Source organism: Carcharodon carcharias, chromosome 2, assembly GCF_017639515.1.
Source record: "Carcharodon carcharias isolate sCarCar2 chromosome 2, sCarCar2.pri, whole genome shotgun sequence".
NCBI lineage: Eukaryota > Metazoa > Chordata > Chondrichthyes > Lamniformes > Lamnidae > Carcharodon > Carcharodon carcharias.
Window position 1 is genome coordinate 36,879,978 of NC_054468.1, and position 23,031 is coordinate 36,903,008.

Genomic DNA, 23,031 nt, shown 5'->3' on the forward strand with positions numbered 1-23,031 from the left:
TTCTCTTGGTATGGAATGATGTTCTGAAGGAACAATGGTCTGAATGGTCAATTTCCAAACATTTAAATTAATAGCAGGAAAATCAAGCCCTACAAATCCACAATTTTCAGGCTAATGTTCCCTGTCATTCTGCACAAAGAATGCCCAAATACAGAATCAGGCTTAATGTGCATTCAGTATTAAGAGAATAGAAAATACGTACTCACCATAGGTTTCCGTGGTGATACGACGTTGCGCATATGTTGCTAACCCCTCACTCAGCCACATCTCTTCCCACGTGGCATTGGTAACTGCATTTCCAAACCAACTATGTGCGATTTCATGGATAACATCAATAATGAGAAACTCATCACTTTCCAAAATGCAGGAAATAATGAAAGTCAAACAGGGGTTTTCCATTGCAACAATTGGAAAAGAGGGCGGAAGGAAAACAACATCATACCTGAAGAGAAAACAGAACGGTTACATTGCACAAATTTCATTTTCTTTCAAACATTCAAAGCACTTTCTTGATTTCCTCAATGGGTCAACGTGGAAAAGGAATCAGTATGATCCTGAGTCAACAAAGACCAGTATACTCCGAGGTTATTACTGGTCAACGCTGAATTAATCAATCATAGCTTGGAGGTACTAAATCATGGTCCCTGCATCACCACACTAAAGAGCGACAAAAATAATCAACAAGGTTTCTTACTCATAGTCACTCTCCAGTGATTCCTGCTAGAAGAGTACACGAGATGGATAAGATCATACTGTCCTGTGATGCATGTACAGTTGGATATCCTGCCAAAATTCACGACTAAGCTAAGTGCAGTGTGATCACATAAATTTAGAACTGGAGGGTTTTCCACCACCCTTAGACTATACTTCAGCATGAAATACGGCTCCAGGAAAGGACAGGGAGAGAAAAAAAATGAAATTACAGCAAAGCATGCTGTTCCAAATGTTTAAATCAGGGCTCCAGGAAACAGCACTAAATAACATAACTGATTAGCATAAGAACAGCTTCCTGTAAAAAGGGAAGCAGGAAAATGTGGAGGATTATGGGGCTGGGGAAGGATCAATTGCAGCCCTGTCAAAGAACTGCCATAGATGTGATGGGCCCAATTACCTCCTTCAGTACAATATGATTCTAGAAAATCTAATGCTAATGGTGTCAGCCTATATTAATAGAGGAACTCTTCTAAATTTTGAAGCAGATTTACTGTTATGCAAGCAACCTTTCACCTACCCTAATTTCCTAACACTAAGCTTCAAGTTAGTAGCAACCTGTGCATATTCAGTAGACCCAACCCCAACATCATAAGCATTTTACAAAATATCTTTCATGTTACTCTTCTGCTCTCTTGCAAACCATGTGCCATTGTATAAATCGCTGAGTTCAAGAAATAGCCAATTTAGTATATGGGTATTTCCCTTATAGTGAGTCAGCAGGGAAGCATCCTGCGGCAGCTAATCATCCAGCCAAGACTTTCATCTAAACTAAGGCTTGCAAGTTCATGTGGCAAATGGCTTGGGGCACAAACCGATGAGCATCTGATCAGAAAGTAAGCTGCCCTTTCCCTTCAGCATCAGTCAAACCCAGCGAAGTCAAACATAATTTCTGGTACAATGCACCAGTTATCTGCAAGACAGAAATCAGATGACTTGCTCCCAGATGTGGAGGAGCACTGTCCAGTTTGATTTATTCATTAATCTTTCCTCTTGATGGGGAAGCGCCACAATCATAAATCAGATAACACCACAAAGTATTGGCTAAGCTATGATCAGTAACTTGATATTTGAGAAAGAAGGAAAATATTCTTTGCTTCCCGCGCTTGACAGCAGGTGTACCAGTTTCCATCACACACCTGCTATCACCATATCCACTGTTAAACCACATCCAAACTTAGATTAGTTTATTACCTTTCCCACATATAAGGCCCAAAGAGATTCTCTGCAGCAGTCAGCCACCGTTCTACAGTGCCATTCAGTTTTGCAGTTGCAATTTTTAACAAACAAGGTTCAGCCCAAACTCTGCTTCTATATAAAAGAAAAAGAGAAGAACAATCAGAGAAACTCAGATACACATTTAATAAAGGAACAGGCAGCCTGAATAGATAGATATAGGGAATAAGGAGCTAAAACCAATGCTCAAGCATGAATTTTAAAACGAAGACTGCCAGCAACTCTTCAGGAAATTCCAGACTCCCTAAGCTAACTTTTTTTAAGATTTCAGCTTATGCAGTACAATACGGAAACAAACCAGAACACGACTCATAAATAGCTTAATTAATCCTGCAGTATTGCCTGCTAGGCTCACTTGGAAGTACTCTTGCTTGAGCCAGACTGTTTGTGGGGTTAAGCTCCATTCTTGCATTTGTGTGCATAATCTAGACAGACACTTCATTGCAACACTAAGGCCTGAATTTTCAGCTCAGCGAGTGGGGGCGGGGCCCGTAAAATGACACGGGGTGATGTTGGGCGCGCGTCCCGGCGTCATTTTGATTTTCAGTTCGGCGGGCGCACAGCCGAGTCAGCTGCATGCCCGCCGGACTGTCAAAGGCCATTTAAAACTAATAAACTGAGCTGCCTGTCCAACCTTAAGGTTGGCGGATAGGCGAAGAGCTCAGGCAGCCTTTGCATTTTTCATGGAACCTCATCCACAGGCGGGATGAGGTTTCATGAAGTGTTTACAAACTGAATAAAAATTTGTATAAAAGTTCATTGACATGTCCGAGCTCACGTGACACTGTCACATGAGGGGACATGTCTTAAAAATTTTTATTTTCTTTATTTAGATTTTTAAAACTTAAACTAATTTCTGCGCTCTTTCACATGCGAAAGGGCACAGGCCCTGATTCAGGGAACACCCCCCCGCCAGCCTGCACAAGGAGCACTCAATGCTTCCAGGTGCACGTCACGATGGGCAGGCATTAATTGGCCCGCCCACATAAAATGACAGTACGGACCCGATCGGGGGGGCGCCAATCGGGTCGGCGCCTACCCCACCGTCCCCGCACAACACCCCCAACATGGTGGGAATTCTCCCCTAAGGGAGTTTATGTATATATACTTTGAGTTTGATAAGAAGACCGGCCCACATGCTTTCAAATTTCTCCTAATGCCACCCATGGGGTGCACGTGCTTTTGGACATCTCTCATTGGACCTGTTCGCACCCTGCAACAAATCGTGATTTTTTTGATATATATATATCAGGGCAGCTCCGGATATTGAACCTCACCATAATAAGGGAGCTGCTGTGGTAGGAGACTGCACCAGCAAGTGATCAGGAAAATTCAGATGGACCGTGGATTTGCAATTGCGGGTGGGGGGAAAATAGAGATTGGTGCTCACTGAGGCTGCATTCTGGGCTAAGGAATGCCATGGAGTCTGCAGTCAAGGGTCAGAGTGAGAGCCGGGGAATGTGGGCGGGTTATGGAGGTGACAATCCAGCGGGAGGAGTGGGGCTGTTGGCCTTGGAGGCAATTGTGGAGTTGATATATGACATCAGGAACTGGCTTCAGAGAAAACATCAAAGGGCCAGGGAGTGGATTGAGAATCAGAGGCACTGGAGAGAGACTGGGTGTCAGGGCAAGGGCCCAGATGTCAGGGACCTTGGAACCAAGAATGCTGACAACCATCCGGACTTAACTGTGCTTAAAAAATTACGCAATGTTTGGGGCTGCTTTTCACAGATGCAACAGTGGCCTTGGGTAAAACCAATGTTTTCAGAAGGACATAGGCATATAGGAACAGGAGTAGGCCCACTCAGCCCCTTGAGCCTGTTTCAACGTTCAATGAGGTCATAGCTGATCTGTGACATAACTCCAAATACCCACCTTTGCACATATCTCTTAATACCTTTGGCTAACAAAAACCCATCTATTGCAATTTTAAAACTAACAACTGATCTTGCACCAATACAAACATACGAAATAGAGGCAGAAGTAGGTCATTTGGCCCTTGAGCCTGCTCCACCATTCAATAAGATCATGGCTGATCTGTTTCAAGTTGTACATTCCCAACTCCCCCTGAAAACCTTCGATTCCCTTGCCTAACAAGAATCTATCTACCTCTGCCTTAAAAATATTCAGTGACCCCACCTCCACTGCCTTCTGAAGCAGAGAGTTCCAAAGTCGCACAACCCTCAGAGAAAAAATTGTCTTCTCATCTTTGTATTGCAGTTGCTATTTGCAGAAGAGAATTCCAAAGTTCTCCCACTTTTTGCATGAAAAAGCTTCTCGTTTGTTCTTAACCAAAATGGTGGATGGTACACATTCCGTCAGAGGTGTGCATATGCTTCCTACCAAAAAAAAAGGATCACTACATGGCCCAATTTAAACTCCATTAACTGGTTGAAAGAGTGAAGCTGAGTTTCCCACACCAACGTACACGCATCATTTGGAAGTTCTTCCAATAAAACCGTAAATTGCATCTAGCAGCCCTAGCCCCTTTCTCCTGTACCACCGGCTTAGGCCCTAGAGTTTTGTTTGATTGCTTTTGTGCAAGAAGATTTTTTCTCTTTTGGGAGATTTTATCAGTGGTTATTCCCATCCCTCAGGAAATTAAATAAAATGAGGGAAACTGCTAGCTTAAAGCAGTAATTTGTTATGGGCAGTGTTGGCTCAATAAATCCAGTTGTTTGTATGATTTGATCAAGAATGGATTTGGGTGAAGCAATTAGATTTATATCTATGGCTTGGTAATTAGGAATAGGATATTAATATCGGCTTACTGTCACAAAAGTGCTTACCGTGGACCTATATCTGCAGAAATTAGATCTCCAGCTACGAGCGCCAACAGGTAAGCAGGAACTGGATACTCCATCTGGAATCGGTATATGTTCTTTTGCTCATCAAATGTGCTCCGAGTTGCACTCATTAGTACTTTAATACCAGGTGGAACCTAAGAAACAAAACAGAACATATAAAAAGGGTATTGTTTACTGACATTATAGTCTTTACAAAGTCAAGAAGCCAAGGGAAGAAAGGTACACAAGCGATTTAATAACATGGAGGACCAACATAAATCAAACACCTAGAAAAAAATAGCAAGAACTGTCTCTCTTTAATCAATGTTCCAAATTACGGATATGTGCCAAAAACAGAGTACACACCGAGCAATTTCGATCACCAGAACGTGCATAATAAAGAGCCACATTAACCCACTAGGAACAAATTTATTTAGGCATTATGAAGCAACAGAGCATTTGACATAGCAAACTAAAGGACATTACACCTGGAGAAAGGTCCACTCACCGCCAAAAGTACCAGAAGCATGCAAGTGGGCATACGTATACGTGGTGCCGAACATCTGATTTCATTGAAGCAGCTTTTCTTTAAGTTTTGAGGTCATGGTACATATGCCAATACTGGCCTCATTATTGCCCCCAAAATTATGTTAATCAGTAACAAATTAAACATTTTCAACTGTAGCACTCTTCAATCTCCTTGTGCAAATTTTAAATGAGCACCGACAGTGTTTGAAACTGGCCTCATTTAAATCAAGGACGTATCATTTTAGATCAGTTGTATTTTCTGCTTTTCAAAAGTAGGAAATTGGCTCAGTTTGTATTGCTAACTTCACTATTTTCTGTTGCTGAACTTTCCAGCCAAGGCTCCGACCAGCTACACTAGGCATAGCAAGTTGTTCATAAAACATGCCAGAGTTCTGCAAGTGAAAGGAAGCTTATTTCTTTGGTGGTGTTGTTTTTGAACTCTTTGCCTGGGGGAAAACTGGTGTTACAGATCAGTTGTCCATTATAGAAACCACTTGATTTTCATTTTTGCTGATGTCTACCCCATTATTTGAGGGACTTAACAGCCAGAGGTCGTGGTACACATTGGTACTAACGACATAGGCAGGAAGAATGACGAGGTCCTGCAGCGGGAGTTCAGGGAGTTAGGCAGAAAGTTAAAAAACAGGACCTCTAGGGTTCTAATCTCAGGATTACCCCCTGTGCCACGTGCCAGTGAGGCTAGAAATAGGAAGATAGCGCAGCTGAACACGTGGCTGGACAGATGGTGTAGGAGGGTGGGTTTCCGATATCTGGATCAGTGGGATCTCTTCCAGGGCAGGTGGGACCTGTACAAGGACAGGTTGCATCTCAACTGGAGGGGGACCAATATCCTGGCTGCGAGGGTTGCTAGTGTCACTCGGGAGGGTTTAAACTAGTATGGCAGGGGGGGTGGGAACCAGAGCAATAGGTCAGGTGAAATAAATGACTGGGAACCAGTGAAAATGGCCAGTAGGACTAAGAGGAAGGGCAGGCAGAGAGAAATCACTGAACACGGAGGGACGAGGGGTCTGAAGTGCATTTGTTTCAATGCGAGAAGTATAATAGGCAAGGCAGATGAGCTTAGAGCTTGGATTAGTACTTGGGACTATGATGTTATTGCTATTTCAGAGACTTGGTTGAAGGATGGACAGGATTGGCAGATAAACGTTCCAGGATTTAGATGTTTCAGGCAGGATAGAGAGGGATGTAGAAGAGGTGGGGGGGTTGCACTGCTGGTTAAGGGGAATATCACAGCTGTATGACAGGAGGACACCTCGGTGGGCTCATGCAGCGAGGCAATATGGGTAGAGCTCCGGAATAGGAAGGGTGCAGTCACAATGTTGGAGGTTTACTATAGGCCTCCCAATTGCCAGTGGGAGATTGAGGAACAGTTATGTAGGCAGATTTTGGAAAGATGTAAAAGCAATAGGGTTGTTGTGGTGGGTAATTTTAACTTTCCCTATATTGACTGGGAAGCACTTAGTGCTAGGGGTTCGGATGGTGCAGAATTTGTAAGGTGCATCCAGGAGGGCTTCCTGAGACAATATGTAGATCGTCCAACTAGGGAAGGGGCAACACTGGACCTGGTATTAGGGAATGAACCTGGCCAGGTGGTCGAAGTTTCAGTAGGGGAGCATTTTGGGAAAAGTGACCATAATTCAGTAAGTTTCAAGGTACCGGTGGATAAGATAACAGGAGTCCTCAGGTTAAAGTGCTTAATTGGGGGAAGGCTAATTATAACAATATTAGGCAGGAACTGAGGAATCTAAACTGGAGGCGGATGTTTGAGGGTAAATCAACAACTGACATGTGGGGGGCTTTCAAACATCAGTTGATAAGAATTCAGGACCGGCATGTTCCTGCTAGGATGAAGGATAAGCATGGCAAGTTTCAGGAACATTGGATAACGAAGGATATTGTGAGATTAATCAAAAAGAAAAGGGAAGCATTCATAAGGGCTGGAAGGTTGGGAACAGATGAAGCCCATGGAGGATATAAAGAAAGTAGGAAGAAACTTAAGCAAGGAGTCAGGAGGGCTAAAAGGGATCATGAAAAGTCATTGGCAACCAGGATTAAGGAAAATCCCAAAGCCTTTTATACATATGTAAAAAGCAAGAGGGTAGCCAGGGAAAGGGTAGGCCCACTCAGGGACAGAGGTGGGAATCTGTGTGTGAAGCCAGAAGAAATGGGAGAGATGCTAAATGAATACTTCTCATCAGTATTCAGCAAAGAGAAAGATTTGTCTAGTGAAGAGTGTGTAGATAGCCTGGATCATGTTGAGATCAAAAAAGAGGTGGTGTTAGGCATCTTGAAGAATATTAAGGTGAATAAGCCCCCAGGGCCAGAGTACTGAGGGAGGCAAGGGAGGAGATTGCTGGGGCCTTGAGAGAAATCTTTGTATCCTCACTGGCTAAGGGTGAGGTCCCAGAGGACTGGAGAATGGCCAATATTGTTCCATTGTTTAAGAAGGGTAGCAGGGATAATCCAGGAAATTACAGGCCAGTGAGCCTTACTTCAGTGGTAGGGAAATTATTGCACTTGCATATAATTGCACTGGAAATTATTTGGAAGCAAATGGGTGTATTAGTGAGAGGCAGCATGGTTTTGTGAAGGGGAGGTCGTGTCTCACTAACTTGATCGAGTTTTTCGAGGAAGTGACAAAGATGATCAACGATGGAAGGGCAGTGGATGTTATATACATGGATTTCAGTAAGGCCTTTGACAAGGTCCCTCATGGCAGACTGGTACAGAAGGTAAAGTCGCACGAGATCAGAGGTGAGCTGGCAAGATGAATACAGAATTGGTTTGGTCATAGAAGACAGAGAGTAGCAGTGGAAGGGTGCTTTTCTGAATGGAGAGCTGTGACTAGCAGAGTTCCGCAGGGATCAGTGCTGGGACCTTTGCTGTTTGTAGTATATGTAAATGATTTGGACGAAAATGTAACTGGGCTAATTAGTAAGTTTGCAGACGACACTAAGGTTGGAGGAGTCGCAGATAGTGAAGAGGATTGTCAAAGGATACAACGGGACATAGATCGGTTGGAGACTTGGGCGGAGAAATGGCAGGTGGGGTTGAATCCAGACAAATGCGAGGTAATGCATTTTTAAAGGTCTAATACAGGCAGGAATTATACAATAAATGCCAGAACCCTTAAGTGCATTGACGGACAAAGGGATCTGGGTGTACAGGTCCACAGGTCACTGAAAGTGGCAATGCAGGTGGATAAGGTAGTCAGGAAGGCATACGGCATGCTTGCCTTCATTGGCAGGGGTATTGAGTATAAAAGCTGGGAAGTCATGCTGCAGCTGTATAGAACATTGGTTAGGCCATACTTGGAATATTGCGTGCAATTCTGGTCGCCACATTACCAGAAGGATATGGAGGCATTGGAGAGGGTGCAGAGGAGGTTTACCAGGATGCTGCCTGGTCTGGAGGTTGTTAGCTATGAGGATAGGTTGGAGAAACTCAGATTGTTCTCACGAGAGCAACGGAGGTTGAGGGGCAACTTGATAGAAGTTTACAAAATTATGAGTGGCATGGACAGAGTAGATAGTCAGAAGCTTTTTCCCAGGGTGGAAGAGTCAGTTACTAGGGGACATAGATTTAAGGTGAGAGGAGAAAACTATAGAGGAGATGTGCGGGGCAAGTTTTTTACACAGAGGGTAATGAGTGTCTGGAATTCGCTGCCAGAGGAGGTGGTGGAAACATGTACGATAGTGGTGTTTAAGAGGCAGCTTGACAAATACATGAATAGGATGGGAATAGAGGGATACGGACCCCGGGAGTGCAAAATGTTTTAGTTGACAGGCAATATGATCGGTGCAGGCTTGGAGGGCCGAAGGGCCTGTTCCTGTGCTGTACTTTTCTTTGTTCTTTGTTCTTATGAAACGAGAGGTGGGGTCAGTGTTTTGTAGTTTGCAACACTCAAGAGCCAGCTCATGTGAGCTGAATTCTTAGTGCATACATTGTACGTTTCTCTGTATAAAACCATTTATGTCTATGAACATAGGGAATACAAACAGGAATAGGTCATTCAGCCCCTCAAGCCTGCTCCGCCATCCAACTAGATCATGGCTGATCTTGTACTTCAACGCCATTTCCCCCCACCATCCCATATTGCTTGATGTCTTTAAAATCCAGAAGTCTATCGATCTCTGTCATGAACACACTCAATGGCTGAGCCTCCACGGCCCTCTGGGGTAGAAAATTCCAAAGATTCACCATCCTCAGAGTGAAGAATTACCTCCTCATCTCAGTCTCAACTATTTCAAAAACATCTTAAAACATTTCAAAAAACAAATTAGCATAATTTCCAGTGTTAACTTGTGCAGCAAACCATCAAGCATAGTCAATATGAACTCTGTTAAAACATTCATTCATTCTCTGCCTGAAGGCAGGGACTTGGCTCATTGTCTGTTGATCCTGAGCCACTTTCTTGGCAGTTTTTGCCAGTGGTGATTTGCCACTGCCTACTATCCTCAGGGGCAGGGAGAGGTGGCAAGCCCTAAGTCTACCTCAGCTGGAACAGGAATTGAACCCACACAGCCATCTAACCAACTAAGCCAACCGACCCCACATTAAAACATTCTAAAGTGAAATTGGACGGATCCCGGATTCTGTTGGAGTGGAAGAAATTCTTTTCCTGAAGCCAAGGTGGGAAACTGAATATCCATATGACCTTACCATTTATTCTTGTGCATTTGTGATTATTGATATAATTTTCGCCTAAATTTTCTTTAAGTCTGTACATTTGTTTCATTTGCAGCTTTAAAAAATTGGATAGGGAGCATTATAGCAAGAACATTTATGAGTGGTAAATGCTCAGCCACAGCAAATGCAGTATTACTCCATTGAGTATAGGAGCAAGTTAGTCATTTGCTACATCATATTAACTGTAAATGTGCACTGAACAGAACAGATTGAAGTATTATCAGAAGGTACACAACTTACATTGGCTCATTTCCAAATAAGGACTAACCTTGGTTCAGCCTGCAGGGTTTCTCAAAGGGAGCAAAACAGGCTGACCTTGGCTGAGGACCAGTACAGAGAAAAATTATTAGAAATTGCACATTTCTAATAACTTTTCATCTTAAGGAGGAGGTAAAAAAATTATAAATACTATGCCCAGCCAGTTCTCATCAAGGGTCTAACCAAAATGTTAACTCTGAATTGTTAACTGTCATTTCCCACCAGCTGTGGAATTCCAGTATTTATTTTACTTTTATTTAACAATAACCTGCATTTAATTACCTTCAATGAACAAACATACATCTGAAAACACTTCAGAGACATTAGGGGGCAATTTTAACTGAAAATCACCAGTCGGTAACTAATGGGATCAGGTACCATCACAGCTTTACATTGCGTCAGCTGGACTCTCCACTGAATTGAATGGAGAATAATGGAGCAAAACTGGGATTCTGCCTGATCCCCTGGGTTTTTTTTCAGTGTGTGAGTTAAATTAAAATTACCTGATTGTTACAGTGGCAAGGGTAGTGAGTTTGTGCTGAGAGTGGAAAATGTTGGCATCAGTCTTCCTGATGTTTAGCTAGAGGAAACTATAATTCACTTAAGACTAGATGTTGGACAAAATGCCTGACAGCAACACAATGGCAGTTGGTGAGAGTGAGGCCATTGAGAGGTAGAGCTGGGAGTCACTGCTGCACATGTGGAACCTAACTCTATGCCTATAGCGGATGATTTCAAGGTATAGTATTGTAATTGATATTGTTCAGTACAAATTAAAAGAGAACAATGGCATGAGGCTAAAGTACTTTTGGGGTAAGTCAGTCGCTAAAGAAACTATATATTATAGAAACTATATGCACAAAAAAACTCCTGTTTATTTTAGGCAAAAAAATTACTGCCTCAGAGTGACATACTGTGTCAGATCTGAAGACGAAAAAAAGACCTGTTCTGGTCAACACGTTTGTCCACCATCCAGGATTGGCAGACACATTTCAATTTGTTAAGCTCTCCACAGAGACTGATAACTTTTAAAAAGAAATTCAAACCACCAGTTCATGGCTGAAAGGATGTCATGACAAGATTTCACATTTTAAGACATTTACCAGAACAAAAGACCAAAAGCACTGTTGACTAAACACGCTCTTTGTAGGCAACTTGCGCTTTAAACCACAGAATTGAACACCGCCTTTCTTATATTTAGCTTAACTGAAATAACACACTATCCTTTAAGTAGACATTCAATTCTCCTGAAATCAGTCCAAATTGATTCTTAGCTCCCAAGGTTTTACTTCTGTTCTTGTCCTTTCTCAGCCTGGTAACATCTAACCCCAGAAAAGTCCTTCATGATGAGAGTATACTGGCGATCATCCCGCTACTGCAAGCTAGGCAAACCTTCCAGCTTCATTTAACTCTGCACCAATTTGGTCTTCTTAATCTGAAAGCAAATTTCCACCCGATTTCTGACATGGCAAACCATCAAGACTATCAGCCTCCACCTGTTCTCTCTCTCCAGTATCCTGGTGAACTAACTTTGTCTGAGCTTTCAGGGTTTTTTTTACATGCGTTCATGGGATATGGGCTTTTCTGGCTAAGCCAGCATTTATTGCCCATCCCTAATTGCCCTTGAGAAGGTAGTAGTGAGCTGCCTTCTTGAACCACTGCAGTCCATGAGCTGTAGGTACACCCACACTGCTGTTAGGGAGGAAGGTCCAAGACTTTGACCCAGCGACAGTGAAGGTACGGTGATATAGTTCCACGTCAGGATGGTGAGTGGCTTAGAGAAGAACTTCCAGGTGGTGGTGTTCCCATGAATCTACTACCCTTTTCTTTCCAGATGGTAGTGGTTCTGGGTTTGGAAGGTGCTGTCTAAGGAGCCTTAGTGAGTTCCTGCAGCACATCTTGTAGATGGAACACACTGCTGCCACTGTGCATTGGTGGAAAGGGAATGAATGTTTGTGGAAGGGGTGCCAATCAAGTGGACTGCACTGTCCTGGATGGTGTCAAGTTTCTTGAATGTTGATGGAACTGCACCCATCCAGACAAGTGGAAAGTATTCCATCACACTCCTGACCTGTGCCTTGTAGATGGTGGACAGAATTTGGGGAGTCAGGAGGTGAGTTACTCGCCGCAGGATTCCTAGTCTCTGACCTGTTCTTGTAGCCACAGCATTTATATGGCTAGTTCAGTTCAGTTTCTGGTCAACAGTAACCCCCAGGAAACTGATAGTGAGGGATTCAGTGACGGTAATGCTACTGAATTTCAAGGGGCGATCGCTAGATTCTCTCTTGTTGGAAATGTTCATTGCCTGGCACTTGTGTGGCGTGAATGTTACCTGCTACTTGTCAGCCCAAGCCTGGATATTGTCCAGTTCTTGCTGCGTTTGGATATGGATCGCTACAGTATCTCAGGAGCCTCGAGTGGTGCTGAACATTGGGCAATCAGCAGCAAACAGCCCCACTTCTGACCTTACAGTGGAAGGAAAGTCATTGATGAAGCAGCTGAAAATGGTTGGGCCGAGGACACTATCCTGAGGGAGTCATGCAGTGATGTCCTGGAACTGAGGTGATTGACCTTCAACAACCACAACCATCTTCCATTGTGCTATATATGACTCAGTCCAGTGGAGAGTTTTCCCCCAATTCCCATTGACTCCAGTTTTACAAGGGCTCCCTGATGCCACTCGGTCAAATGCTGCCTTGATGTCAAGGGCAATCACTCTTACTTCACCCCTGGATTTCAGCTCTTTTGTCCATGTTTAAACCAAGACTGTAATGAGGTCAGGAGCTGAGTGGTCCAGGCGGAACGCAATCTGGGCATCACTGAGCATGTTATTTCTAACCAAGTGCCATTTGATAGCACTGTAGATGAGCCCTTCTATCACTTTACTGATGATTGGGAGTAGACTGATGGGGCAGTAATTGGCCAGGTTGGATTTGTCCTGCTTCTTGTGTACAGGACATACCTGGGCAATTTTCCACATTGCTAGGGGCACAGCAAGTTCTGGAGCACAAGTCTTCTGCACTTTTGCCAGAATACTGTCAGTGCCCATAGCATTTCCAGTGTCCAGTGCCTTCCTGATATTACATGGAGTGAACTGAATTGGCTGAAGACTGGCATCTATGATGCTGGGGGCCACCGTAGGAGGCCAAGACGGATCATCCAATTGGCACTTCTGGCTGAAGATTCTTGCAAATGCTTCAGCCTTATCTTTTGCACTAATGTGCTGGGCTCCCCCATCATTCAGGGTGGGGATATTTGTGGAGCCTCCTCTTCCAGTGAGCTGTTTAATTGTCCAACACCATTCACAACTGGATGTGGCAGGACTGCAGAGGTTAGGTCTGATCTGTTGGTTGCTCTGTCGATCACTTGCTGCTTATGCTGTTAGGCATGCAAGTAGTCCTGTGTTGTAGCTTCACTGACTTGACACCTCAGTTTTAGGTATGCCTGGTGCTGTTCCTGGAATGCACTCCTGCATTCTTCATTGAAACAGGGTTGATCCCCTGGCTAGGTGGTAATGGTAGAGTGGGGGATTATGCCAGGTCATGAGGTTACAGATTGTTGTCGAGTACAATTCTGCTGTTGCTGATGGCTCACAGCACCTCATGGTTGCCCAATCTTGAGTTGCTAGACATGTTCAAAATTTATCCCATTTAGCAAGGTGGTAGTGCCACACAACACCTTAGAAATACTTCCCTTCTCAAAGCCCAATTCCATGACAATGTGAATCGGGCCTTGTAACCAGACAGAAATGCTGATTAGCTATCCTTGAGACCCCAACTCTCTTTCATCTTGGAACTAAGTGGGCAGTTTAAAGCACAACTGTTTACAACTCAGCATTCTCAACACTTTTCTGGGACTTTGGAGACTCACATCTCTACACAGTTGGCACATATTGTTGCCAGGTTGCTTTCTTCCCACTTTCTTCCCAGTAAAACAATCTGGGCCCCCTTTAATCTCTAACAATCAAACCACCCAGGCTTTGCTGTCAGGCAGACTTCAAGACAGGTTACATGACCCTTCATTTCACCTGAAAGATACAATCCCAAAACATAACAATCTTATAAACCTCTCAATTGTAACACATAATTTTTTTAAAGTGATATATTCTGCCCTTATTATTATACAATACTTCTATTTTATATTATTCATAGTTAAATACATAACATAGAATGGATTGGTAAACAGGGTTCATTGGAGCCAAGAGCCACACAGCAATCCACGGTGAAGAGCTGAGAAAATACACATTTTATATTTCACAGAACCGATTTTAAAAAAAACTGTATATGCCAAAAATCTAGAACAAAAACAGAAAATGTTGTAAAAAATGAAATGTCAGCAGATCTTTCTGGATATGTGGAGAGGAAGGCAAGCTAATGTATCAGGTATAACCCTTCATTGGAACTGGAAAAAATTAGAGATAAACAGCATTTATCTTTGTTTCATGCTTAACGCTGGCCAACCAGGTTTCGGGACCTCAGGATACTCAGCAGTTAAAGGAAGGCGAAGACAGTTAACGCAAGAAGTAAACAATTTTTCAGCACTGTTTGTGTGCCAGGAGGAGGAGTGATAAAGTTCCCCAGTAATTGGACTGTCCCATCAATCCCACTAAGACCAACTTTCCCCAACTCCTGATCTCTCCCCTTGATCTTGCTTCAACAACCCCACTACAACCTCTCCCAGACCCTCCACCTCTCCCTCTGAGCTGCCTCTGATCCCCTCCCTAAAATCTATCACTAACCCCATCCATTTCTCCCTCCAATTTCCGTCCCCAATTTTTCCCCAGCATCTCCTCGGCCCCTGGCGTAAATCAGACTGACTTCTGGATGGGGAACCTGTTTAAAAAAAAATCATGCACATCAATGAGTTCAAACTCCATGGCATTCCTTCTCACCTTGCTTGGAAATCCTGTCCCAGTTAACATCTGGGTTATTGTCCCTCCTCCATTGAAATGGGAAATCAGCAGCTTAGAAGTAAATGGTACACAGGCTAAAGTTGACATAATACTAGAGAGATATGGATACCTCCAACTAATGTAAAGGTTTTATAAATCATTAATCCACTCTAACCTTTCCTAGAGAGTAGAGCTTTCCAACAGGCCTATAGGGTAACCTGAAATTGTAGGCAATCTTTTGCAATTAAATGATTTTACTTGATCAGGAGCTGGGGGATTGAAATGACAACTGAAATAAAGCAAGTGACTAATAATTCTATTACAAAATGCATACTACTCATGTTCTCAATTTTTCCTCAGCTATATGACCATGAAATTAAACTATGGGACATTAATGTAGGAAAACTTACATACTAGTTTGAAATATTGTTATTTTAGCATTGGTGTCATCCATTTGAGATGGATGACCCCAGAAATAGAATGGACAGAAATGTTAAATGAACCTGTTAAATGTTTGTACACTAGTATTATGTGGTGTAATTTCAAAGTCTCTAAGCTTGAATGTACCACACTTCCTGCTTCTTCAGCCTGGTGACCCAGAGTAGAACTAACCGTGCTTTCACAAAAAATTACATTTCTGAATCTGGTTTTTTGCTATAACAAAACAGAGAACAATATTTTAAAAAGACATGAGAGATTTATTCACTGTGAAGGTGAAGACTATGAAATTTCTAACTGGAATCATCAGCTTCCATTAAAGGGTGGCAGTATTCCACTTCTTATGGGTTAAATAATGGAAAATAAGAGATCAGATTTTCCCTACATGCAGCTATTTTAATTACAGCAGCAGTGTTCTTCCAAACATGAAGTCTAACTGGGCACACTGGAGGTTCTACATTATAAAATGTAGCTCATTATAGTGTACTCCACTGCACTATGTTGACAATATTATAGTTGCCCCACTAAAGTGTGAGGAAAGTTGTTGATCATAGGTTGATGTCAAGGTTATTGTGAAAGTGGTATTTGCCAGGATGAGTTCCAATGTCATGTGCTTGCAATGCATTCTTCAGTTCCTGATTATCATCTGTTTGATCTTTAAATCCAGCACTGCATTGCTCTCTGTGAATTTCAAATAACAGCAACATGAGCTCATCACACTGTCACATATATACCAACCATCATGTGCTCCTGCTATTTGAAGTCAATCCAGCCATCGCATATGAGTGTTGGGAAAAACAAGAAATCCTGCCCACAGTATACAAGCAGCTAGAGTCACTTCAAACAGAGCACCACTTGAGTTCAGCAAAAGATAAGGCTGAAGAATTCACAACAATCTTCAGCCAGAAGTACCTAGTGGCTGATCCATCTTGGCCTCCTCTGGAGGTCCCCAGCATTTCAGGTGCCAGTCTTCAGCCAATTCAATTCACTCCATGTGATATCAAGAAATGGCTAAAGGCACTGAATACTGCAAATGCTATGGGCCCTGACAACATTCTGGCAATAGTGAAGACCTGTGTTCCAGAACTTGCTGCACTCCTAGCCAAGCTGTTCCAGTACAGCTACAACACTGACATCAGCCCGCCAATGTGGAAAATTGCCCAGGTATGTACTGTACACAAAAAGCTGGACTAATCCAACCCAGCCAATCACTGCCCCATCAGTCTACTCTCCATCATCGGAAAGGGTCATCAACAGTGCTATCAAGTGGCACTTGCTTAGCAATAATCAGCTCACTGGCATTCAGTTTGGGTTCTGTCAGGGTCACTCAGCTCCTGACCTTATTACAGCCTTGGTTTAAACATGGACAGAAGAGTTGAACTCTGGAGGTGAGGTGAGAGTGACAGCCCTTGACACCAAGGCAGCATTTGATCGAGTGTGGCATCAGGGAACCCAAGCAAAACTGGAGTCAATGGGATCGAGAGGAAAACTCTCCGCTGGCTGGAGTCATACTTAGCACAGCAGCAGATGGTTGCAGTTGTTGGAGGTCAATCATCTCAGCTCCAGGACATCGCTGCAGGAGTTCCTCAGGGTAAAGTCCTAGGCCCAGCCATCTTCAGCTGCTTCATCAATATCCTTCCTTCCATCATAAGGTCCAAAGTGATGATCGCACAATGTTCAGCACCATTCGCAATTCCTCAGATACTGAAGCAGTTCATGTCCAAATAAAGGAAGACCTGGACAATATCCAGGCTTGGGCTGACAAGTGGCAAGTAACATTTGCACCAGATAAGTGCCAGACAATGACCACCTCCAACAAGAGAGAATCCAACCATCGCCCCTTGCCATTTAGTGGCATTACCATCATGGAATCTCCCACTATCAACATTCTGGGGGGTTACCATTGACCAGAAACTGATCTGGACTAGCCATATAAATACTGTGGCTACAAGAGGTCAGAGTCTAGGAATCCTGCAACGAATAACTCACCTCCTGACTCCCCAAAGCCTGTCCACCATCTACAAGGCACAAGTCAGGAGTGTGATGGAATACTCTCCACTTGCCTGGATGAGTGCAGATCCAACAACACTCAAGAAGCTTGACACAATCCAAGACAAAGCAGCCAGCTTGATTAGTACCCCATCCACAAACATTCGCTCCCTCCACCACTAACACATAGTAGCAGCAGAGTGTACCATCTACAAGATGCACTGCAGGAACTCACGAAGCCACCTTAGGCAGCATCTTCCAAACCTACGACCACTACCATTCAGAAAGACAAGGGCAGCAGACATGTGGGAACACCACCACCTGGAAGTTCCCCTCCAAGCCTCTTAACATCCTCACTTGGAAATCTATCGCTGATCCATCATTGACGCTGGGTCAAAATCCTGGAACTCCCTCCCCAACAACATTGTTGGTGTGTCTACAGCACATGGACTGCAGTGGTTCAAGAAGGCAGCTCACCACCACCTTCTCAAGGGCAATTAGGGATGGGCAATAAATGCTGGCCTATTCAGTGACACCCACATCCCATAAATGAATAAAAAAAAGGTGGAGGAGAGCAAAGGGTAGAAGAGGAGCAAAGAGCCTCGGGCACAAGGGAGGTAAAAGGGGAGACATAAAAGAACTGGTGGAGAGGAAAGAGGAGGGGGGGGGAAGGGAAAAGAAATGGGGATATTATCAGTAAAATTTATTTTATTCTAGACCTCTAGCTAATTCTTTCTTTGAATGATCTAAACCAGTTTTTGATTAGCATTTCACATTTAATGTTTCAACATAGCTAACCTTTCATTCTCTTCTTGTTTCTAGGTTAGTTCATTTTGCTTGTTGTTTATTTTTTTTTCAAAGCTGCTGCAGCTTATTTTCCTAGAAGAATTTTTTTCCCATAGATTTTGCCTCTACCTCCCTGTTGTGTTTCTCTGCAACTGTTTGTGCCCCTTTTCTTTTCAGTGCTGTTTCTCACTTTCCTTCTCCCGCTTTGTTGCTCTCTGTATAAACTCTCTACTTTTTAATGAGGTCTGGAAGGACTCCCTAAAAACCTGTATTTGCCCATGTACCAGTGTCTGTAATAGTTTCAAACAACTTGACGATTCAGGACTGGCTTCTAAAAGTTACCACAGTATAAATGAAGCAAAATATAAATTTACATTTTTACTCGGTCAGATCTCACTGATTTTTGGCAAGGTTGAAGTGCAACATTTAAGATCTTTGTAAAATACAAGTGTAGGAGTTAAGGCTGCAACAGGGCTTGAATAAGTTAGTTGAGCCAGGCTGTTGAGGGGAAAGGGATAGAAACAGGCAACAATTTGATTTGTATGATTTTAGCTTGATAGAAATTAGTATTTGAAAGGATAATACTATCAACAGTTTTTAAGTGCCCCAACTAAACGTTTGGAACTTTCCTGAATAAGAAAATAGTTTGCTTTACTTGCTTTTCATTCCTAGAGAGACTCAACATTTCAGGCCAGAGAGGAGCTCAAGGAAATTCAACTGGTGTTTGCCATGAGCCAATCTAAAGCTAACTGGCAAGACTGAAACAGCGTAGGAAATCTGTAACAAAAGCAAAAATAGCTGGGAAAACTCAGCAGGTCTGACAGCATCTTCAGAGAAGAACATATTTAACGTTTCAAGTCAGTATGCCTCTTCATCAGAACACAGGAAATCTGAGGAAATCTGTGTTCTCTTATCATTCAGAGTCACTTGGATTAGAGCCCGATGGCTCTCTCAGAATTGGAAAGGGTATAAGCAACAAGTTCCCAGTTATCATCTCCCTCATCCAGCACTGGCCAAGGCACTGATTACCAACCCAAACTGAAGCTCACACACAAAGTATGAAGAAGAATTTATTTCAGCCCCAGATGTATCTGTGCTCTCCTGCCAATGTCAGTTTAACATTGCACAGCACATCAGTGCCCTCCAGTTAGTTATCAACAATCGGTGCCAGATTCCGGAATCAAGAGCGGCACAGAAGTAAGTGATAGAATTGATTGCACCTTACTCTGCAGGAGCACCTATCCATCTCTGTCTATGCACTTTCTCGCATCTCTATCTGTCCATCCACCACTGACACTCGCCCTCATCTTTATGCAATGCCATGCCTCTTCCTCACAGTCACCCTCAACAAATACTCTCCATCCATCTGTTCAACTCATCATTACTCTCAGCTAGAAGGTCTCTTCTTTCCCTCCTTGTAGGGTACAAGAAGGAGAGACAGATAAACAGAGGTCCAGCTATTTCGCAACTGACAGCTGCAGAGGTGGCAGGACTGGACATCAGCAAAATTAGTACTTGGCAATTAGAGATGGGACCTTCCCAGTTACTTGCTGACAGGACTAAACATCAGACAGCCATGTGGCATACAACACTCACTTGAATGACATGATGTCAACAGCAAGTGAAATATGATCATGTGCACAATGATCACATAAAACATTCTTGACAGTTCGAATTCATGTCTCTAATCTCCCCAAAGGGCCTTCAAGAATCCTACAGGAAGCTGTGCATGAGAATGAGGATGACTCCTCAGAGAAGGCCACTCACTCCAACAGTGTATTATAACAGGACTCTCACAGGCCATGCACCAGCTCAGATATTCACACTTTGTTGGGTTTTCGTCTGATGACTTAAAGATCACATGTGAGCAACTGCAGATGGTGGAGACAAGAACAACAGTGGAGAGTCCACATCAGAAGCTGCAGGATGCTCAAAGCTTTGCTCAACTGGATGCAGATGCTGAGCCTTGGGGGCCATCACCAAAGCCTATACTTGTAGAGCAGCAGCAAAGAATGTGCAATACAACGACAGGTGTCCCAACCACACCAAACTGTTGCAGAGAGATTGGAGGAACATGTCACAAGCATGAGTGGCCGTGATGTCACAGGCCTCTACGATGATGTTGTTGTTCATGGAAAGAGTGGTTACTTGTATGGAGAATCAAACATGGAAAAATCAAACTAGAGCATGCAAGCCCTCATCAAAACGTCCTTTAGCCCTAGAAAAACTGGAGTCAATGGGAATCAGGGGGAAAACTCCTGGCTGGTTGGGGCATACCTAGCGCAAAGGAAGATGGTTGTGGTTGCTGGAGGTCAGTCATCTCAGCTCCAGGACATCACTGCAGGAGTTCCTCAGGGTCGTGTCCTTGGCCCACCATCTTCAGCTGCTTTATCAATGTCCTTCCTTCCATCATAAGGGGATGTTCGCTGATGATTGCACAATGTTCAACAGGGTGGCTACAAGAGCAGGTCAGAGGCTAGGAATCGTGCAACGAGTAACTCACCTCCTGACTCCTCAAATCCTGGCCACCATCTACAAGGCACAAGTCAGGAGTGTGATGGAATACTCCCCACTTGCCTGGATGACTGCAGCTCCCACAATATTCAAGAAGCTTGACACTGTCCAGGGCAAACAGCCCACTCGATTGGCACCACAGCCACAAACATTCACTCTCACCACCACCAACTGCTGCACAGTAGCAGCAGTCTGTACCATTTACAAGATGCACTGCAGGAATTCACCAAGGCTCGTTCGACAGCACCTTCCAAACCCATGACCACTACTATGTAGAAGGACAGGGGTGGCAGATACATGGAAACACCACCACTTGGCAGATCCCCTCCAAGCCACTCACCATCCTGACTTGGAAATATATTGCCGTTCCTTCACAGTCACTGGGTCAAAATCCTGGAATTCCCTTCCTAACTGCACTGTGGGTGTACCTACACCACATGGACTGCAGCGGTTCAAGAAAGCAGCTCACCACCACCTTCTCAAGGGCAACTAAGGACGGGCAATAAATGCTGACCTAGCCAGCAAAGCCCACATCCCATGAATGAATTTAAAAAAAACAAATTGAAGAATGCCTCCAGATCTGAACACACCTTCAGTATGTTGATGGCTTGCTCAGTGATGCATCTGGTTGTCATATGGCTTTCGCTGGTTCGTTGCTGGGCCTCTTTGGTTAGGTTCTTCACAAATATCATCAGTCATGCTTTAAATGAATATCCCTCATCTCCAAACAGTCAGTAAGTAAGTCTGTTTCGAGGTGAGGGGAAATCTGGGAGGATTGCCTGCCACAGCACAAAATCATCATGGTAGCTGGCCAGGAACCTTGTGCACACATGCATAAACATCCTTTTGTGGTTTTACATCAGCTGTATATTGATGGCATGGGACCCCTTGCAGTTGAAAGACATTGATGGGGGATTGGGAGGTGCCTTAAAGCCACATGTGTGTGGTCAGTTGCCCTGCGCCTGTGTGAAGTCACCTAGTGATGTAAACTCAAGTGTCTGTACAGTCTGACTGACAGCATTAGTGGCAAAATTGACATAATTGCCTGCCCTGGAAAACAAGCCATCAGTCACCTGCCTTATGCATTTGTGGATCACCAGCTGTGTGGTGCTACAAATGTCTCTGGCTGAGCCCTGGAAAGAACCAGAGGCAAAGAGCTTGAGGGCAGTAGTGACTTTTTCAGCCACTAGTAAAGCGTGGCTACCAGGTCCTGGCAGCAGGTTGCAAATGACACATTGAAGAAGTTTATCCTCTGCCTGTACACTGTGTTCGGGTCTGGCCTCCTGTGAGCTGCACCTCTCTTCTGTGGAGTAGCAATTCTTTGAGGAGTTGCTACTCCTGCTGCTGGTGCTCTTCCTGCTGATCATTGTGGCCCTCATCTGAGATCCAAAGTAAAACAGCATAAGATGCACACATGGTGGTCTTATAGATCACAACTCCAAAGTGGAGGGCAAATGTGCAAACTTCCAAAGCTGCAAAAGTAACCGCTCAGCCAAGTATGGTGAATAAAGCTTTTCACAGATTCAGGCAAGACAGCAGTTGTGAGGTTTTGTTCCTTATTGGTATATTTCCTGAGCATGTCTTAATGACTGGAGAGTATGGACAAGCAGAGCAATAGTGGAAAAAATTAACTGCAAAACACACACTTGTTCACTCCTCCCATTCCTTTGTAGCCACCTTCAGCTGTATGTGCCAATGCATGCCCCATCTATTTTCACTGCTTTGGATTTAATTTTGCTTCACCAGCCCTCTCTATCCCTGATGGGAGAAGATTGGCCCCACACTTGGGAATTCTCTTCTTAAAACTTTCCACTTCTTTATCTCTCTTGCTACCTCAAAACTATCCTCTGTGACCATAATTATCTGTCAACTCCATTAACTTTTCTCCTGTTACCACTTTAAATCTGTTTGACATCTATAAAATATCTTAGGCTATCCTACTATGCTAAAGTTTATATAAATACTGCCAGCTAAAATATTCAGCCAGCAGCAGAGTTAAAGAAAACTGAAAAACATTCAGGCTCTTATATGATATCAGCATTGCCTCCCTAAAAAGTTGGGAGAAAATTAGTTGTCAACCTTCAGAATAGCTTCAAAACCATCAAAGGGAAGGTTGAAATCTAATCCCCTGAAGCAAACCTGAACTGTAAATTTCAGTCTTTTACAAACATAGATTGTCCTCTT

The 23,031-nt window shown here is 43.6% G+C and overlaps 1 protein-coding gene across 1 annotated transcript in view; it reads right to left on the reverse strand.

The window, feature by feature from the left end:
* The window catches only part of rnpepl1 (arginyl aminopeptidase like 1), a 77,634-nt gene that overhangs the window by 35,291 nt on the left and 19,312 nt on the right, over positions 1 to 23,031 (reverse strand). Inside the window, exons 3-5 of the mRNA XM_041178695.1 lie at positions 4,737 to 4,888; positions 1,906 to 2,022; positions 207 to 442 (exon numbers count right to left, since the gene is read on the reverse strand). Of these exons, the coding sequence (XP_041034629.1) occupies positions 207 to 442; positions 1,906 to 2,022; positions 4,737 to 4,888 (505 nt within the window). The remainder of the gene's footprint in view (positions 1 to 206; positions 443 to 1,905; positions 2,023 to 4,736; positions 4,889 to 23,031) is intronic.